The 17105-nt window shown below is 41.9% G+C and overlaps 1 protein-coding gene across 3 annotated transcripts in view; it reads left to right on the top strand.

Moving 5' to 3' along the window:
* Positions 1–17105, top strand: part of MTCL3 (MTCL family member 3) — a 48184-nt gene that overhangs the window by 25942 nt on the left and 5137 nt on the right. Inside the window, exons 4-6 of one of the 3 annotated variants that reach the window (XR_010919453.1) lie at positions 2814–2885; positions 3628–4794; positions 8001–8344. Coding sequence is in view for 1 of the 3 variants with exons in the window: in XM_067546720.1 (XP_067402821.1) it covers positions 2814–2885; positions 3628–4803; positions 8001–8111 (1359 nt within the window). In the remaining 2 variants the exon portion in view is untranslated. Of the gene's footprint in view, positions 1–2813; positions 2886–3627; positions 4804–8000; positions 8494–17105 lie in introns of those variants that run through there. The other 2 variants (XR_010919452.1, XM_067546720.1) reach the window with 2 other exon arrangements.

Raw genomic sequence — 17105 nt, 5'->3', positions numbered from 1 at the left:
TGAAACCACCTTTATGTTCCCCTGATCTCTGAGCTGTCTCAGAACCCATCTGGTCCCTGATACAACTCAGAGCAGCCTCAGGAGCTGTTCTAACTTACATTTGGAGGCCCCAACAGACAGTTCTAATAGCCAGAGATCACCAGGATTGTGTTGGCCATACCTGCTTTCTCCCTGCCACACTCTCTGTGCTAGTGTGTGTGTGTGGGGCGAAGGGAGGGGGAGGAAGCATGTCATACCCTCTTTATGCCATCCAAAGATTCCCCAGGCAGGGATAATACTTAGATGGCCAGTACTAGCTCTCTGGCTGCTTTATGTTGCAGGGGCAGAGCAGAGCAGCCAGTGCAGAGACCAGGATCTGACCCATTACTTAGTTACGAATCCTCAGTTAGGAGGGAAAAATAATAATAAAAAACACAGCAATGGTCAAAGTGTTAAATGCATTTTTGTTTCAGTTTTCACAAGAAAGGTTAGCAGTGATTAGATGACTAACTTAGTGAACATCAGTATCAGTGGCATAGGATCTGAGGCTAAAATAGGAAAATAACAAATGAGATGTCTTCAAGTCAGCAAGGCATGATGAACTACATCCTAGAATATTTAAGAAACTGTCTGAAGAGATCTCTGAGCTATTAGTGATCATCTTTGAGAATTCGTGGAGGATGGGAGTATCTATCTATAAAAAGGAGAATAAGGACAACCCTGGGAGTTATAGACCAGTCAGCTTAACTTCGGTACATGGAAAGATAATGAAGCAAATAATCAAACAATTAATTAGTAAGTACCTGGAAGAAAATAAGGTGATAAGTAACAATCAGCATGGATTTGTCAAGAACAAATCACGTCAAGCCAATCTAATATCCTTCTTTGACAAGGTAACAAGACCTGTGGGTGGGGGAAAGCAGTAAATGTGATATAGCTCGAATTTAGTAATGCCTCTGATACTGTCTCGCATGACCTTCTCATGAACAACCTAGAGAAATATAGCCTTTATGAATCTACATGTAAGGTGATTCACAACTGGTTGGAAAAGAGAGTAGTTATCAATGGTTCACACTCAAGCTGGAAGGGCATATTGAGTGGGGTCCCGCAGGGATCTGTCCTGTACCTGGTTCTATTTAATATCTTAATAAATGCTTTAGATAATGTCATAGAGAGTATGCTTATGAAGTTTGTGGATGGTACCAAGCTGGGAGGGGTTGCAAGTACTTCGGAGGACAAGTTTAGAATTCAAAATGATCTTGACAAAATGGAGAAATGGTCTGAAATAAATAGGATGAAATTCAATAAGGACAGATGCAAAGTACTCCACTTGGGAAGGAATCATCAATTGCACACATACAAAATAGGAAATGACTGTCTAGGAAGGAGTACTGAAGAAAAGGATCGGGGGGTGATAGTGGATCACAAACTAAATATGTGTCAATGTAAATACTGCTGCAAAAAAAGCAAACATCATTATGGAATGTATTAGCAAGATTATTGTTAGTAAGACACCAGAAGTAATTCTTCCGCTCTACTCAGCACTGAAAAGGCCTCAACTGGAGTACTGTGTCCAGTTCTGGGCACCACACTTCAGGAAAGATGTGGACAAATTGGAGAAAGTCCAGAGGACAGTAGCAAAAATGATTAAATGTCTAGAAAACATGTCCTATGAGGGAAAAAAATTGGGTTTGCTTAGTCTGGAGAAGACTGAGGGGGGACATAACAGTCTTCAAGGATGTAAAAGGTTGATATAAAGAGGAGGGTGATAAATTGTGTTCCTTAAGCACTGAGGACAGGACAAGAAGTAATGGGCTTAAATTGCAGCAAAGGAGATTTAGGTTAGACATTAGGAAAAACTTCCTAACTGTAAGGGTAATTAAGCACTGGAACAAATAACCTAGGGAGGTTGTGGAAATGTCTGTCACTGGAGGATTCTAAGAATAGGTTAGACAAACACCTATCAAGTATGGTCTAGATATACTTAGTCCTGCCTCAGTGCATGGGACTGGACTAGATGACCTATTGAGATCCCTTCTGGTTCTACATTTTTAGGTTTCTATGATTCTCCTATTTAAAAGCTTCCAGTCATCTGATCAGGCAGAAGAAACAATATTGTGTGACTTTGGTGACCCATCCTGCTCCGTAAATAGTGAACTGTTTGCAAACACTCTACTAGTTGAAAATTAGTCATCTATAAAATTTGGTTAATACTTGTGACTAACTAATACATTCACAGACATCAGGATTGGTTTGCAAACAAATTATGAAAAGAAAAGAGAGCTAACCCTATCAGATAAGTGATTCACAACAAATTATTTCTCCAGCTCTAGTTTTAAAATGTATTTAGAAAAAATGGTTTTTAATGAAAGCAGGGAGGCCCAATGACTTGATCACTGGGAACAGCCTGTTTCTGATTCCTTCTTTGGCCTGGGGCAAGGCTTCCTGGATGAAATCCTGGCCCCATTGATGTTAATGGTAGAACTTCATTGTCTTCAGTGAAGCCAAGATTTTACCCTCTGTGCTGTTTACCCATCTGTAAAATGATGGTTATGATGATAAGTTTGTTACCTGCCTCATGGGGATATTGTACGGATTTATTATTTGATGTTTGAATATTTAAAAGGTAACCAACAATGATTACTATTTTGCTTAGCCTAATATAGTATTTTTGTTGTGTTATTTTAAGGCAGAATTATCTCCTTTGTTTGTGAAATTACAGAAATTAGAAGACGCAGTCCAAATAGTTTTATTTGACTTGGTATATTTTAGAAAATGGGGCTGAATTAGATACATGGTTAGTGACATGTTCAATGTATCTTACTTTTTTGTAGCTGTCGTTGAAAAGAAGAGGGAGCAAAGACTTGCAAAAATCAGAAAAAAAATCACAGCAGACACCCACTGAGGTATGTTGAAAAAATAACAGACCGGATTCTCCGCTTGAGGCTTCAGTGGAGCTACACCAATTTATATGAACTGAGGATCTGGCCCTTTGTTTTTGTTGTATGTTTTGATGTTTAATATTATATCATACTGCTTTATGGGATATAGGGATCCTGGGCCCAAATCTGCAGTTTTGACAACTGACCCAACCCTGCACTGAGAATGGTGTAAGTGGACCTGTGCATTGACTGCAGTTGAGCTCAGCATGGGTTCAGAAATGCAACTTGTAGGATCAGGGTGGAAGGCAAAACTCCCATTGAAGTCAACAAGAGTTTCATCTGAATCAGGACTCTGGGACTTCTTGGGTGCTGGCTTTGAGATGCTTTTATGGGTGTGTTGCCTTATTTGACTTCATTTCAATTTTAGTTTTTCAGCCTTTTGGGTCTGAAGCTTAAAAAGTATCATCTCACTCTTTTTACTTTCCACATATCATGAGCTAATAAAATCTCAGTCTTTCATGAAGGGCTCCTGAAAATGTATTTTTTCCAAAAACAGTGCAGACTTCCATAGCAAAAAAAAAAGAAAGTTTTTTTGTCTTAATCTCGTTGTCAGAAGTAGAAAAATAATTATTATAGTCATATTTTAACTTCTGAAGTTAGATTGCTTTTATCGTTAACCTTTTAATTTAAAACTATGTTTGATGACAAGTAGTGTTCTCTTTATTTATAACATAAAATGATTTTCAGATTTTGGGTTTTTTTTTAGGAGGACAATGAAGATCTGAAATGCCAGTTGCAGTTTGTTAAAGAAGAAGCTGCCCTGATGAGGAAAAAAATGGCTAAAATCGATAAGGAGAAAGACAGATTTGAACATGAGCTTCAAAAATATAGATCATTTTATGGGGATCTAGACAGTCCCTTACCAAAAGGTGAAGCAGGAGGGCCACCTACCACAAGAGAAGCAGAGCTCAAACTTAGATTGAGACTAGTAGAGGAAGAAGCCAACATCCTTGGAAGGAAAATAGTAGAACTGGAAGTAGAAAACAGGGGACTGAAAGCAGAGCTTGATGATTTAAGAGGAGATGATTTCTCAGGAACAGCAAATCCCCTCATGGGGGAACAGAGTGAATCTCTCTCAGAGTTACGGCAGCATTTGCAGCTAGTTGAAGATGAGACAGAATTGCTGAGGAGAAACTTGGCTGACGTGGAGGAACAAAACAAGCGCATCACAACTGAGCTAAACAAATACAAATACAAATCTGGCACCCACGAGAGCTCGAGGCACCATGATAATGCCAAGACGGAAGCACTGCAAGAAGAGCTAAAAGCTGCGCGAATGCAAATCAATGAGCTCAGTGGCAAAGTCATGCAACTTCAGTATGAAAACAGAGTGTTAATGTCCAACATGCAGCGCTATGATTTGGCCTCTCACCTTGGGATCCGGGGCAGCCCCAGAGATAGTGACGCTGAAAGTGATGCAGGGAAAAAAGAAAGTGATGATGATTCCCGCCCTCCCCACCGCAAAAGGGAAGGCCCCATCGGTGGGGAAAGTGATTCTGAGGAGGTACGCAACATCCGGTGCCTGACTCCCACTAGGTCTTTTTATCCTACACCGACTGGGTGGCAGAAGAGCTTCACAGATCGGCAGCAGATGAAGGACATCCGCTCTGAAGCCGAGCGACTGGGCAAGACAATAGATCGTCTGATTTCTGATACGAGTACCATCATAACAGAGGCAAGAATTTATGTGGCCAATGGGGATCTGTTTGGACTGATGGATGAAGAAGATGATGGCAGTAGAATTCGGGAACATGAGCTTCTTTATCGAATCAATGCACAGATGAAGGCATTTAGGAAAGAACTCCAGACTTTCATCGACAGATTAGAAGTTCCAAAGTCATCAGATGACCGAAGTGCAGATGAACCTTTGTCAGTGAGTCAGGTAGTTTTTTACTTATTACTGCCTAAAGGTAAAAAGACACTGCCAAATAGCTTAAGCCTTTAATTTGATCTATAACATATTAAAATTGTTATAATCTGGTGGGCAAAGTCTCTGATTTCTAAATATTTATGATTTAATTTTAAATCCCCCAGTCTATCACACGGGACTTGATCCTCCTAATGGAGTCAATGGGGCTACTCGTGAGTAGTGACTATTTTTGTAAGGTAGGGGTTGTAGAACCAGGCTCCTCAACATTAAAAAATAAATAAACAAAATACTGTAGATACTATTATTATGAGAGACAGAACAATCTGGCTTTGTGGCAGTTTGCCAGAGTTGTGCTGACATCACCAATAATGGCAGTGCACAAATGTCCTTTGGCCTGAGGGAGTGCCACGTAAGTGCAGTCTAGATCAGCGGTTCCCAGCCTTGGGGTCACGACCCTATTTAGGATTGTAATGATAAAAAACGGGGTTGCAAAGATGCTCGACAGCTCCCAGCCAGGAGCACTGGGCAGCGCGAGGTGGGGCTCCGGCCTGCTCGGGGCAGCAGCAGCACTAGCCCAGCCAGGTCATGAGCAGGTGGCATCACTCCTCCTCTTTCGCTTTGTGTCCTCCCCACTCGTGCGCCCTCTCCACCGCAGTGAGTCCTGGGCACGTCTCGACAGCCATCAGTGCCAAACTCGGGGCAGCAGCCCTGGAATAGGGGGAGGAACTGCTGTGGGCTGGGGCAGCAGGGAGGCACAGTGTGGTGAGGGGCAAGAGAGATGTGGGGGTGTAACAGTGCTCGGTGTGGGGCTGCCTGGGGCAGGAGAGATGATGGTGTCACAGTGCTGGGTGTGGTGGGGCTGCCTGGACCAGGAGAGCAGGGGCGGGGCTGTCACAGTGCTGGGGGCTGCCTGGGGCAGGAGAAATGTGGAGTGTCACAGTGCTGGGCGGCTGCCAGGGGTAAGAGAGTGAGGGGTGTCACAATGCTGGGTGTGGGGCTGCCTGGGGCAGGAGAACGGGGAGAGGAAGTGGTCACAATGTTCTGGATGGGCCTAAGTGAGATGAATGAGGACAGCTACTGCAAGGCACTAAAGAGGTGCAGCACAACAAAACTTGTAGCCAGGGGAAAAGGGATACGGTGGCTTTAAGTCATTTTGTATCCTCCAGTGTCTGGGCTGATCTGGGAACCAGAGCCACCCATGGCAAAAGAGATAGCACCAGGGAACAGCTTACATTACAGCACTCTGTTGCTGGATACCTATACATAGCAGCAGTGCCCAGAATCTGCAGTGTGCCCCCTTCCCACACTTTTAAGTCTCAATTTAGCAATCGTGAAATCTAGGGTTGTTTAACAGTATGACCACACACAGTAAATATAATCCACAGTTAAAGCAAAAATAATAAATATTAGATAAATGGATTTAATAGCTATTTTAGGCTTTGTATTCAATGTTGTAATTTTTATTTTAAAAAAGTTAAAATAATTTTAGATGGTTTCAATTAAAAATATAAATGCCATAAGCATTGCAATGCTCTGACTTGTCTGCGGGGGTCGCCAAAAATTTTCAGTGTTTAAATGGAGTCGTGCTGAGTAAAAGGTTGGGAACCTCTACTCTAGATGATGATCACAACGAAACTGAGGAATAGAATATAGCATTTGCTTTAACAGATCAGACGGTTAATCAAGTATAATATACTGCATCTAGAGTGACTCAAGCCTATGCTTCAGTGCAAGGAAAAGAAACAAAAAACAACAAAAATCCTCCATACTACATGTGATGTTATGCCCTACTGAATTCAGGGAGATAATTCCTTCCTGACACCTGAGACTCTCATCTTATTCCCTGAAGAATAAGATTTAATTACCCTTATCTTAGTATGAGAAACTACAAATATTGCTATTGGTCATAAAATTCTCCAGACTTCGTAGTAGGTTTTGTTTTATGTTGTGTTATCTTTGTACAGTACTTCTAGCCTTACGGTCAGAATTGTTGCTATGTGAAGCTGAAAGCTATTATTTTTTATTCATATGTTGACTAATCAGATTGTTTGTTCCCTTGTATGAGAAAGTCACAGACACATAGTCAAGTACTACAAGTACACTGCATAAAAATCAAAGTGTGATAGGGCGCATTGCATCTTTAGCAAAAGGAAAAGACATTATACCATGTTCTCATCCAGCTTCTGGGCCTGATCTGGCATTTATAATCATAGAACCGTAGAGATATAGGGCTGGAAGGGACTTTGAAAAGTTAAGTCTAACCCCCTGCTCTAAGGCAGGACCAAGTAAACCTAGACCATCCCTAACAGGTGTTTGTCCAACCTGTTCTTAAAAACATCCAATGATGTGGATTCCACAGCCTCCCTTGGATGCCTATTCCAGAATTTAACTACCCTTATAGTTAGAAATTTTTTCCTAAATATCTAACCTAAATCTCCCTTGCTGGAGATTAAGGCCATTTACTTCTTGTCCTACCATCTGTGGACATGAAGGATAATTGATTACAGTTCTCTTTATAACAGCCCTTAGCATATCTAAAGTGTGTTATCAGATCCCCCCTCCGGCTTCTTTTCTGAAGACTAGTTTTTTTAACTTTTCCTCATAGGTCAATTTAGAAACCTTTTATTGTTTATGTTGCTCTCCACTGGACACTCTCCAGTTTGTCCACATCTTTCCTAAAGAACTGGACACAGCACTCCACCTGAAGCCTCACCAGTGCCGAGTGGAGTGGGATAATTACCTCCCATGTCTTACATCCGACACTCCTATTAATACACCCAAGACTGATATTAGCCTTATTCGCAGCTGCATCACTTTGTTGACTCATATTCCATTTGTTGATCCACTGTAACTCCAAGATCCTTTTCAGCAATTCTACTACCTAGCCAATTGCTCTGCACTTTTAGAACTCCCATTAATTTAAAAGGAGACCTGTGCATGGAGCATTTGAAGGATGAGCTTCACACTATGTAAAAGTAATTGATTACTTAGTATTTTCTAAAAAAAACAAACCCAAAAACCCCAAATACAGTATTTAAATCAGTAATTTGGGAGTGTGACTCTGCAGGTGCTCTTCATGCAGATTTCCTATTGAAGTCAGTGGGAGATCAGCACCTAGCACTTTTACAGGATTGGGATTCTGTTGAAACGTTGAACTTGCTTTTTTTATTAATTAATCGTTCTCTTTGTCTTTGTATTTACTTTCCCAGATGTTCCAGCCTATCATTTTACTCATTCTCATCCTTGTATTATTTTCATCCCTTTCTTACACAACAATATTTAAACTTGTCTTCCTTTTTACACTATTTTTTGTATTGTAAACCTTTAATCATTTACTGTTCATTGTAGTATTATTTTCAGTTTGTTCATTTTGTCCACCCTCCAAGATAAGAAGTGCAAGAGATATAGTTTCTGTGGTAGCCACTGCTGTAAAAACACTGAAGACTACTTGTTTGCAAAAAAGAATAAAACAAAGCAAAACAAAAAGCAAAACAAAAACAAAAAAAGCCACCCACCCAGCTGAATAAGAATTCTGCTCACCAAGGTATTCCAGGTAAGACAACAGAAAGTAGGGATTTTTTTAAATTTTGTCTTAAGAAAATTGTTTTATATCTTTAAAATAAAAATGTTCTTGAGAAAATTGAGACAATTTAGCTAGTATTTATTCATTTTTACCCATTAGAATTGATAGCAGCATTATGTTTTCTTTATTTCAAAATATTTGTATTGCAGTCCCAAGTGAATAGTAAAATCACCTCCAGTGTGTATTTTAAGATTGTTTTTCACTGCTTTTGTACATTTTGTGTGGTGATGGACCAATTTGATAGTGGACTATGTGGTGTGGATTTGACACCTAAATCCTCATGATAAGAACAGGAATGTTGCATTTAAGCTACCTCACATGTATGGCGTTCTCCTGAGCAGGAATGGACATCCACAGTTCTTGTTGACATCACTGAGAGTTATGGATGCTCAGCACTTTTGAGCCTTAGGCCTATAGAGTGGATACTATATCCTATCCTGTTTGAGCTCCTTATCACCTCAGTGGTGAATGGGGATTTGATAGAGAGGAGGTGTCAAAATTAGAATGGTGTTCAATAAGACAGGGGTTTTTTTTAAACATATGTTGAGAGGTGGCACAGAGATAGAAAAACAGTGCAAGATTCACCTGGTCTATCCCACTGACTCCCTGTTGATCAGCCCATCAGCCTTATCCTGTCAGTCCATCTCTCTTGGCCACAGACTAATTTGCCTTCCTCCCTTACTGCAAACTCTCTGCCGGCTCACTCCACCCTGGCCTGACTTTTCACCTCCCCACTTCTGGTTCCTGGCTCAAGGAGGAAGTCAGGGACTGGTAGCCAGGGAAATTGAGTCAGACATGGAGAGCGAGTACATCTGGCAGGGTTAGGCTTGTACCTCCTGCCAAAAGTCCTCACCATCCCTGCCTCCAGCAGACTAACCTTCCCCTAGCATAGTACCCACAGTAGCACCACAACTATTTTAGGCAAATGGCCATGCAATAGTCTGGCCTGTATGAACGGAACCAGTGCTGGATTCTAGTTATCTTGCAAACTCCTGTACAGTGTCTAAACTCCCTTTTCTAAACAACCCAATTAGGAAGCTAGCAAACAAACAGTTTCCAGTGCTGCCTGACAGCTTCCACTGTCCTGGATCCCTCGCACTCAGGTTTCAGGCCAGGTATAGAAATAGTTACTGTTGCTCTGGTGCAGTGGTTCTCAAACTTATTTCATCGCACCCCCCTTCTTTGCATCTGTCGTCCTTTATGCATCTCCTCACCCCCACACAAGTACGTATACCGCTGCCCAGCTCCAAAGGCAGAGCAGAGAGCAGTGGCTGCTGGCCAGGTGCCCAGCTCTGAAGGCAGCGCTGCGCCAGTAACAGCGCAGAAGTAAGGTTGGCAATGTGAAAAGTGACATTTGTCAATATCACTTTGCACAGCGGACTTAGCACCCCATTGCCACTCTTACTTTTGTGCTGCTACTGCCGCAGGCCTGGGGCTGACAGCCGGAGTCCTTCCAGCCCTGAGCTGACAACCAGAGCCCCACCGCCATCTCCAGGTGAGGGATGGAGGGTAGGGAAGGAGAGCCCAAGCCCCGACTGCCTCCCAGTGAGGGACTGGGGAGAGGAGGAGAGCTCAAGCCCAGACTGCTTCCTCCCCCCTGCCCCCAGTGAGGGATTATGAGGATGAAGGAAAGCCCAAGCCTGGATGGCAGGATTCAGTCTGTCAGTCCCAGGCAGGGGGGGATCTGGCAGTCAGCTCTGCGGTGGCGGGGGTCCAGCTGTCCCCTTTATCCCCTCCCTCCACCTCCCAGGTGTGCACAACCCTTCTGCATGAGTCCCAGCCACCTTGAGCTGACGGCTGGAGTGCTTAAAAAAAACCCACATGTTTTTTTAAAAGCACATAGCTCACGCCTCCCTTGACACATTCCCGTGCCCCATAGTTTGAGAACCGCTGCTCTGGTGGGTAACCACCTCCTGTCCATAGATGAGGAAAGTGTATACATACCCATCCTCTTGGGCCTATCTGCATCGTTTGCCACCATTGAGATCACCAAATAACTCCTGTTCTGCCTCCAGGAGGCTGCAGCATGAACAGAAACACCCTGAAATGACTCCACTCCTTCCTCCCAAAGAGAAATTAGATGGTTGCTATGGGCAATAGTTCCTCCACTTCAAGACCTCTCACTTGAAGAGTCCCACAGAGCTCAATCCTTTCCCCTGCATTACTCAACTTGGGTGTAAAGCCATTGGGACAGCTGGTGGGGACAATATGGCCTGAAGGGAGACCAGTATTCAGATGACACCCATCTTTACATCTCCTTTATGTCAGAGCTAAACAACAATATTTTCCAGCTTTCTCTCTGCCTAGCTGAAATTAGCACCTGGATACAAAGCAGCTGACTAAAACTGAACTCAGACAAGATGGAGGGGATGCTAGTGGGAAAAGGGAAATGCTTTAATGAACTGGCCTTCTCTGAAATGTACCGCCCACTGAGGCATCTGCCCTCAGATTGTTAAGTCAGTCTTCAAACCTGGAGTTTTTTGGACTCAGGACTCATGGTGGCAAAAAGGCCAATTATATCTGTGGCCAGCCTAAAAATGGCAGTTCAACTTGCTCGTCACAGGTCTGGCCAATGTGGTCCATGCATTTCTGATTTTCAAGATTGGTCATTGCAACTAAGTATATCTAGAAAGGAAGCCACACACCCTGGAAAAAACCTCAACTAGTAAGATATGCAGCAGCCTTTCTGCTTAGCAACATAGGTTGCCACGGGTCTATCACACCAGCACTCTGTTCTCTGCCCTTGTTCCCAAATGAATAGAGTCCAAGTCAATGCCTTTGTCCTAGTATTCAAAGCCCTCCTGGGGATTGGCCCCAGCTAATTTAAAGAATGCCTTTCAGTGCTAGAGACAAAACTTTCATAGGAGCTTGGACCTAATGTGTGGAATTCATTCCATAGGAGCTAAGAAAGTAGTAACTTCATAGAATTAAATGCAAGCCTCATCTCTCTGATTGATCTTTCTCTCAAAAACCTCTTCTCACATAACAACGTAAATAAAACAAAACAATCAAAAATCAAATACCCTGATCTATAATTTAATCAAGAAATTTACTCCTATCTTTTGTGATGAAAACAAAAGATACTTTCTTTGTTATTTCTTTTTAAATTATTGAGAGGTGTGCAAATGCTATGGTAATGAGCACCATATAAGAACACAGATGGATGAGTAGACCTAGGTTCTCAGGCCCTTGCAGGACCTGTCAGGGTCGTGCTGGAAATGGTGATTTTAAACCATCTGTATATTTCTCTGATTCTGGGGAAGGATAGGACCCGGCCTGGTCCCTGGAATAAGCCAAAGGACTCTGAAAGTTTCTCTAATTTATCCCCAGTTGTCCAATCAAAGATTAGTGGGGTTAGGGATGCTATGGCTACATCATCTTCCCCTGGGGAACACCCCTAGTCTCCAAAGGGATATTCACTTAGAGCTTGGTGACTTTCCTTATCGACAGAAATATCACTGAAGAAGAGATCCCTTTCTCTTCACCCCCCTTCCCCACCCCAGTTGTCAGGATTTCTCAGCACTTCCTGAGAAACTCCTATTTCCAGACAATTGCAATGCAGCAATTAAAAAATTTCTCTCTCCAAGCTAAAACGTGTCATATAAAATTTTAGCACAAGGGGGATTTTTGTCTATTTTACATCTCCCTTAAGGGAAAGATCAGTTTGGCATTTTTAAATATTACTGACTCAATCAATAAAAGAGGAAAATTCAAATCTGAGTCTGGAATGCTGGACATGTGGATTTTAACTCATACCCTGCTGCATCTTTTATTTAACAAAGAAGTCTGATAAGGGCCTGATTCTAAACTCCCTCACCCCAGTTTAAAGCCAGAGTGACGCTTTTAAATTCAATAGAGTCACTCTCAGATTGCAATGATGTGAGATCAGAATCTAGTTTAGTAGTTATGGCCTTAACTCCTAATTATCTTCATTTGTGTGTATTTATGTTCCTGTAAAGTTATATCCTGGTGAAATATGTTTATTAATTTGTAGTGTCCCAGAATTCTTTCTGTAAACAATATGACAGGATTTCTAGAGGGGTTTTATGCTTTACAAAAACTTAATTTTTTAGTATCCCTACTTCAACAAATCATTCACATAGAACATCTTTAATCTGTTTGCTGAAGGTGTTTGCTGTGATTTGCTTCTATCTTGGAATTCAGCAGCAATGATGGGTCCAATAACATCCTGAGATTGTGTCATCTGAATCAAGAGGTGGGAATACCCTGCATAGGACAGAGAATTTATAACCCTACCAGGCTTTCCCTTGCCTGACAATGTCACAGTCCACTTTAGGCATTGCCTATAGTACTGCAGCTCAACTCATGTTACAGATCTCCCCAGGGGCCTTGTATGTATGCTGAACAAGAGAATTGACAGGACGATGCACCTAGAAATGTTTAAGAGAAATAAACAGTTTTCTGGCACATCTTTCTGGGTCCTCTCTGAGAAGAATGAATAGACTCACTGATCCTATCCACTTCAGATTAGCCCTGTATATAAGTTTACAGCAGCCTGTTGTCCACTCTACCAAAAGTTGCTGAAAGAGCTAATAAAATCTTTGCACTTTCAGAAGGTAATTTTTAACCAAAGAAATAAATGCAGACTCTGAACCATGCCCAAATCTCAATCCAGATTGATGGGGATCCAAAAAACTAGGTGAATCTAGGTGTAGCTTAAGTCACCAACTTCTCAATCATTGATTCTGAAAAGGGGAAGTGTGAGACAGGGTGGAAATTCTTGAGCAAGGGCTTTGTCTCCACCTTCCTTAGAATGGCAGACAACTTGCTGTCACAAAAAGAATCATGAAGACATTTTATTGAAAGTGGACTCAAGCGCTCTCCAATAACTTTTACTGTCCATATGGGGCAAGGATCCATTTCTCAGGAGAGTGAGTGTATCTTATCTAACACATCTGTAACATTTGTTAGCAGGAATGGATGAAACTCAGCCAGTGAAGACATGTTTTCCTCTTACTGCTGTCACACTCTGGCTATAGTGTCAAAAAGACTCACAGAACCAGTTAGTCTTATCTGCCTGACAAGTAGAAGGAAAACATTTCTCAATCAGAAACACCCAATTCTTCTGAGAAGCAGCTGTCTAAATCTGCCAGGGTGTCCACCACTAAGAACAAATGGTGAACTTAAAGAACAATCTTTTAGCATGCACTACAGTAACAGAATACTATAGGTACATAATTCTCTGTGCCCTGTTGATTGACTTCAGACATGTCCTCCACTCTCGATGCTCAAGCCACTTTTAGCAGTAGTAGTAGATGTTGTGAAATCCTCAACTTGTCTTTTAAAGACATAGCCCTTGATTTGCATGTGCCAATTTCATTGACATCAAGAGAGTTCTGTGCATGGCCTGAGCACAAAAATGGTTCTTGGAGCTCTGTTCTGAAGTTTTTGACATGTGCATGAAGGGAGATCTAGGTAGGACTAAGTGTCAAACAAGATCTTATTTCCAATCACTGCCTTGAAATACTTTCATAGGATGTTTTAATGGAGAGCTGAATTGCTTGCAAGGACCACAGTTGTCATTTTTTTAGGCGAATTCATGCTATTTTGAAGAAGCAAATATATATACAGGGCCAAATTGTGCAATTTTTTACTCACATTGAAGTCAGTGGGACTACTCACGTCCATAAGAGCTCATACATGTGAGTAAAGGAAGCACAACCAGAGGTCCATAATTTGCTTGTTTGGGCCGTTTTTTGCATCCTTGCTTTGAATATGTACATTATTTCACAGACTAGGGCCCGGTCTACACTAGGAATTTACATCGGTATAACTATATCTCTCGGGGGTGTAAAAAATCCACAGTGCTGAGACGTAGCTATACAGTGAATCCTCGCTATAAAGACCCTGTCAGGATCCAAGTCATTTGTTTGTTATATCCAGGGGTTCATTATAGCAAAAGAGCCCCACTGCTGGTGGGGGAGGGGAGCTGTCAGCCTCCACCGCAGCAGCAGGACTCAAAGTGGGATCCAGGGACTGAGTTCATTATAGCTGAAGGTTCGTTATTATGGAAGGCGTTATAGCGAGGGTGTACTGTACCTGCCTAACCTTAGTATAGACAGTGCTAGGTCGACAGCAGAATTCTTCCGTCAATCTAGCTACCACCTCTTGGGAATGTGGATTACCAATGCTGATGGGCAAATCCCTTCTGTCGTAGGTAGGGTCAACACTGAAGCACTACAGGAGCACAGCTGTGCTGCTGTAGCGTTTTAGGTATAGACACGGCTTAAGGAAATGTTTTTCCTTACTGACTAAATCCCATGCTGGTGGAGGCTGAGTTAGCCCAGGCTAAATGAAAATGATGTGTAGCTTACATTTTGTTCAAATGAGACAATGAGGCATAAGCAGGTGTGGAAGAGAACCTGTTCTGTTAAAGTAAGCATTAATATTAGTCGACATGATTGTATGACATATGCTTAGATTTTATTAAAAATCTGGCTTTCATGTTAAAGATGTCAGCATCAGCATCATCATAATAACCTACCTGTATGTACTAAATTTCCCCTCGAAGGACACCAGTGCATTTTACAAGTTTACATAGGAATCACTTTGCCAGCCACTGAAATGCAGGCACAGTTGGGGTGGAATGTTACAGCTGTTTTAGCACCAAAACTCAAGTAAATGGGACCATTCAGGATACAAAGGGCTACATGCAATAATAATCGTTGGAAGGACTGGTTCCTAAAAATGCAAAGAAATGCTATACAACGGCATGGAAGTGAAAATTAGCATCCATTTGAAGCTGCAAAAGGAATTTTTGTCATTACAATGTAATTAATACACATTTGAATTTGAGCAGAATGGTGGGATTAACATCCCGCTTTTGCGAACATTGCTTTAGGATTTGACCACAAAGACTTCCCCCTCTTTACATCTGTTTGAAAGACAGATCTTCCTGCAGCACAGTGCCTCTAGAGTATTAATTCAGTATTGCCTCAGAGGGAAGAGTCTCACTTACATTAAGAGGCCTAATTCTGATCCCATTTACAGTAATGTAAATGAGAAGCAATGCCAAAAAATTCAGTTTGAGACTTGAATCAGGCCCTGAATCATTAATGCTTCTCCTGAAGCATTCTTGAATTTGTCTCAAATGTACGCTATTCTAGCACTGAGCAGGTCTTACCCTGCTTAACTTGTGAACTATAACAAGATTACTGCCAAGCATGCAACCTGATGGTAGCACTGTAAAAAATGAACATTTTAGGTCATTCTCTGGCCTTTGCAGATTTCTCACCAGGGCAGATTCTGAATGTATTTTTTCTTTGAATGCAACCAGAGAAATTTAGCCAAGTCCGTTTCCTTTTAAGATCCAGATGTACATTTTTTTAAATAGTAAATGCCTCTAAAATGTTTTCTAAATTTTTACTGCAAAGTAACTTACACGTGAGAAAATAAATGGTGGTTTGAAAGATCTTGTTCAGAGACAAAGATATTTCTTTTATCTGAAAATATGTGTGCCTGAAGCTCCAGATATAAGACCAGGGTCTGCTGAAATCTGTCACCAATGCTTTAGAATCAGAACTGGAAGAGAGCAGGTGCACGTATGAGGCAGAAATATACCCAGCAGTTGGAGAATAGAGAATTGCCAAAACCATAACTGTCTAAATATGCATTATAAAAAAAGATGAACTGCACATGAACTTAAAGCGTTGTTTATACAAACAAGCAGAGCCCTTGAATATAACACGCCATTTCCTCTAATCAACCCAGAATATAATGGACTAAGAGGGTGATTTCCAAAGGCAGAAATATCAGGTATGCATCTAACACCTGCTGACTTAAATTTCTCTCTCTATTATTTTCTTTTTGTAATGGGGAAACAATGTGCAAGACCAGGTTCTGCCATTAGATATGCAGTGATTATTGGTGAACAATGCTGTAATTTAGGAGAGTAAACATCTTATACATTTTGAATGTGACCGTGAGTAAGCTGCATGATGTAACCTTTCTGTGACTCTGTTCCCCCAACTGTAAATTGTGGATATTATTTCCCTGCCTCACAGCGGTGTCAGTGAAGACAGAGGGGTTGCAAATTTGTAACTAAGGCAGAGTTTGTATTTTCCACCAACCCCCCTTTGTAGTTGGAATTTAGTTACCAAGCCTGCTGATGTATGAAAAGTAATACAATACAGAAATCTCTTGTAGCCTTGGTGCTAACAGCAGTAAATCTTTATCCTTGTCACTAAGAGCTAGAAAGAGCATGTCCAGAATAAGGGACAGTGCAGAGCTGCATTGCCTCAGGGAGACTGTGAGGAGGAACTTAGGAACTTCTCTGAGCTCTCCAGCATGTAATGGGAACGTGCCTGCTATTTATTGGGTGCAGTCTGCTTTGCAGGCTGGTTGCGGGGAGGGCCATGGTGCAGCCTCTGCTCTTCCCACAGGGGCATGTTGTATGTCCCCCAAGAGAATGGAAACTAAAGAGTCCCTGAACTTCCCCAGCACAAGATCTGCAATTTTGCCTGGCCTTTAAACAGTTTACAGAAGGGGGAAGGTTTCTTGTGCCCTCCCAATCACAGCATGCCCAGGTAAAGACTGGGCAGACTCTGCCAGCAGGTGCCATCCACACAGGGATCTTATCTATCGAGTCAGAAGATGCTATTTTAAAACAGTTATTTTCAAGCAGAAAAATAAAATGTAGGGGTCAAATTCTGCCCTCACTCAGGCAAATACCCCACTTGACTCCAGGGAGTGCTGCATTTAGTCAGTGCAG

Source organism: Emydura macquarii, unplaced genomic scaffold (genome assembly GCF_026122565.2).
Source record: "Emydura macquarii macquarii isolate MOO-44397 ecotype Brisbane River unplaced genomic scaffold, CSIRO-AGI_Emac_v2 contig_1146, whole genome shotgun sequence".
NCBI lineage: Eukaryota > Metazoa > Chordata > Testudines > Chelidae > Emydura > Emydura macquarii.
This window is presented reverse-complemented; position numbering and strand designations above follow the sequence as displayed.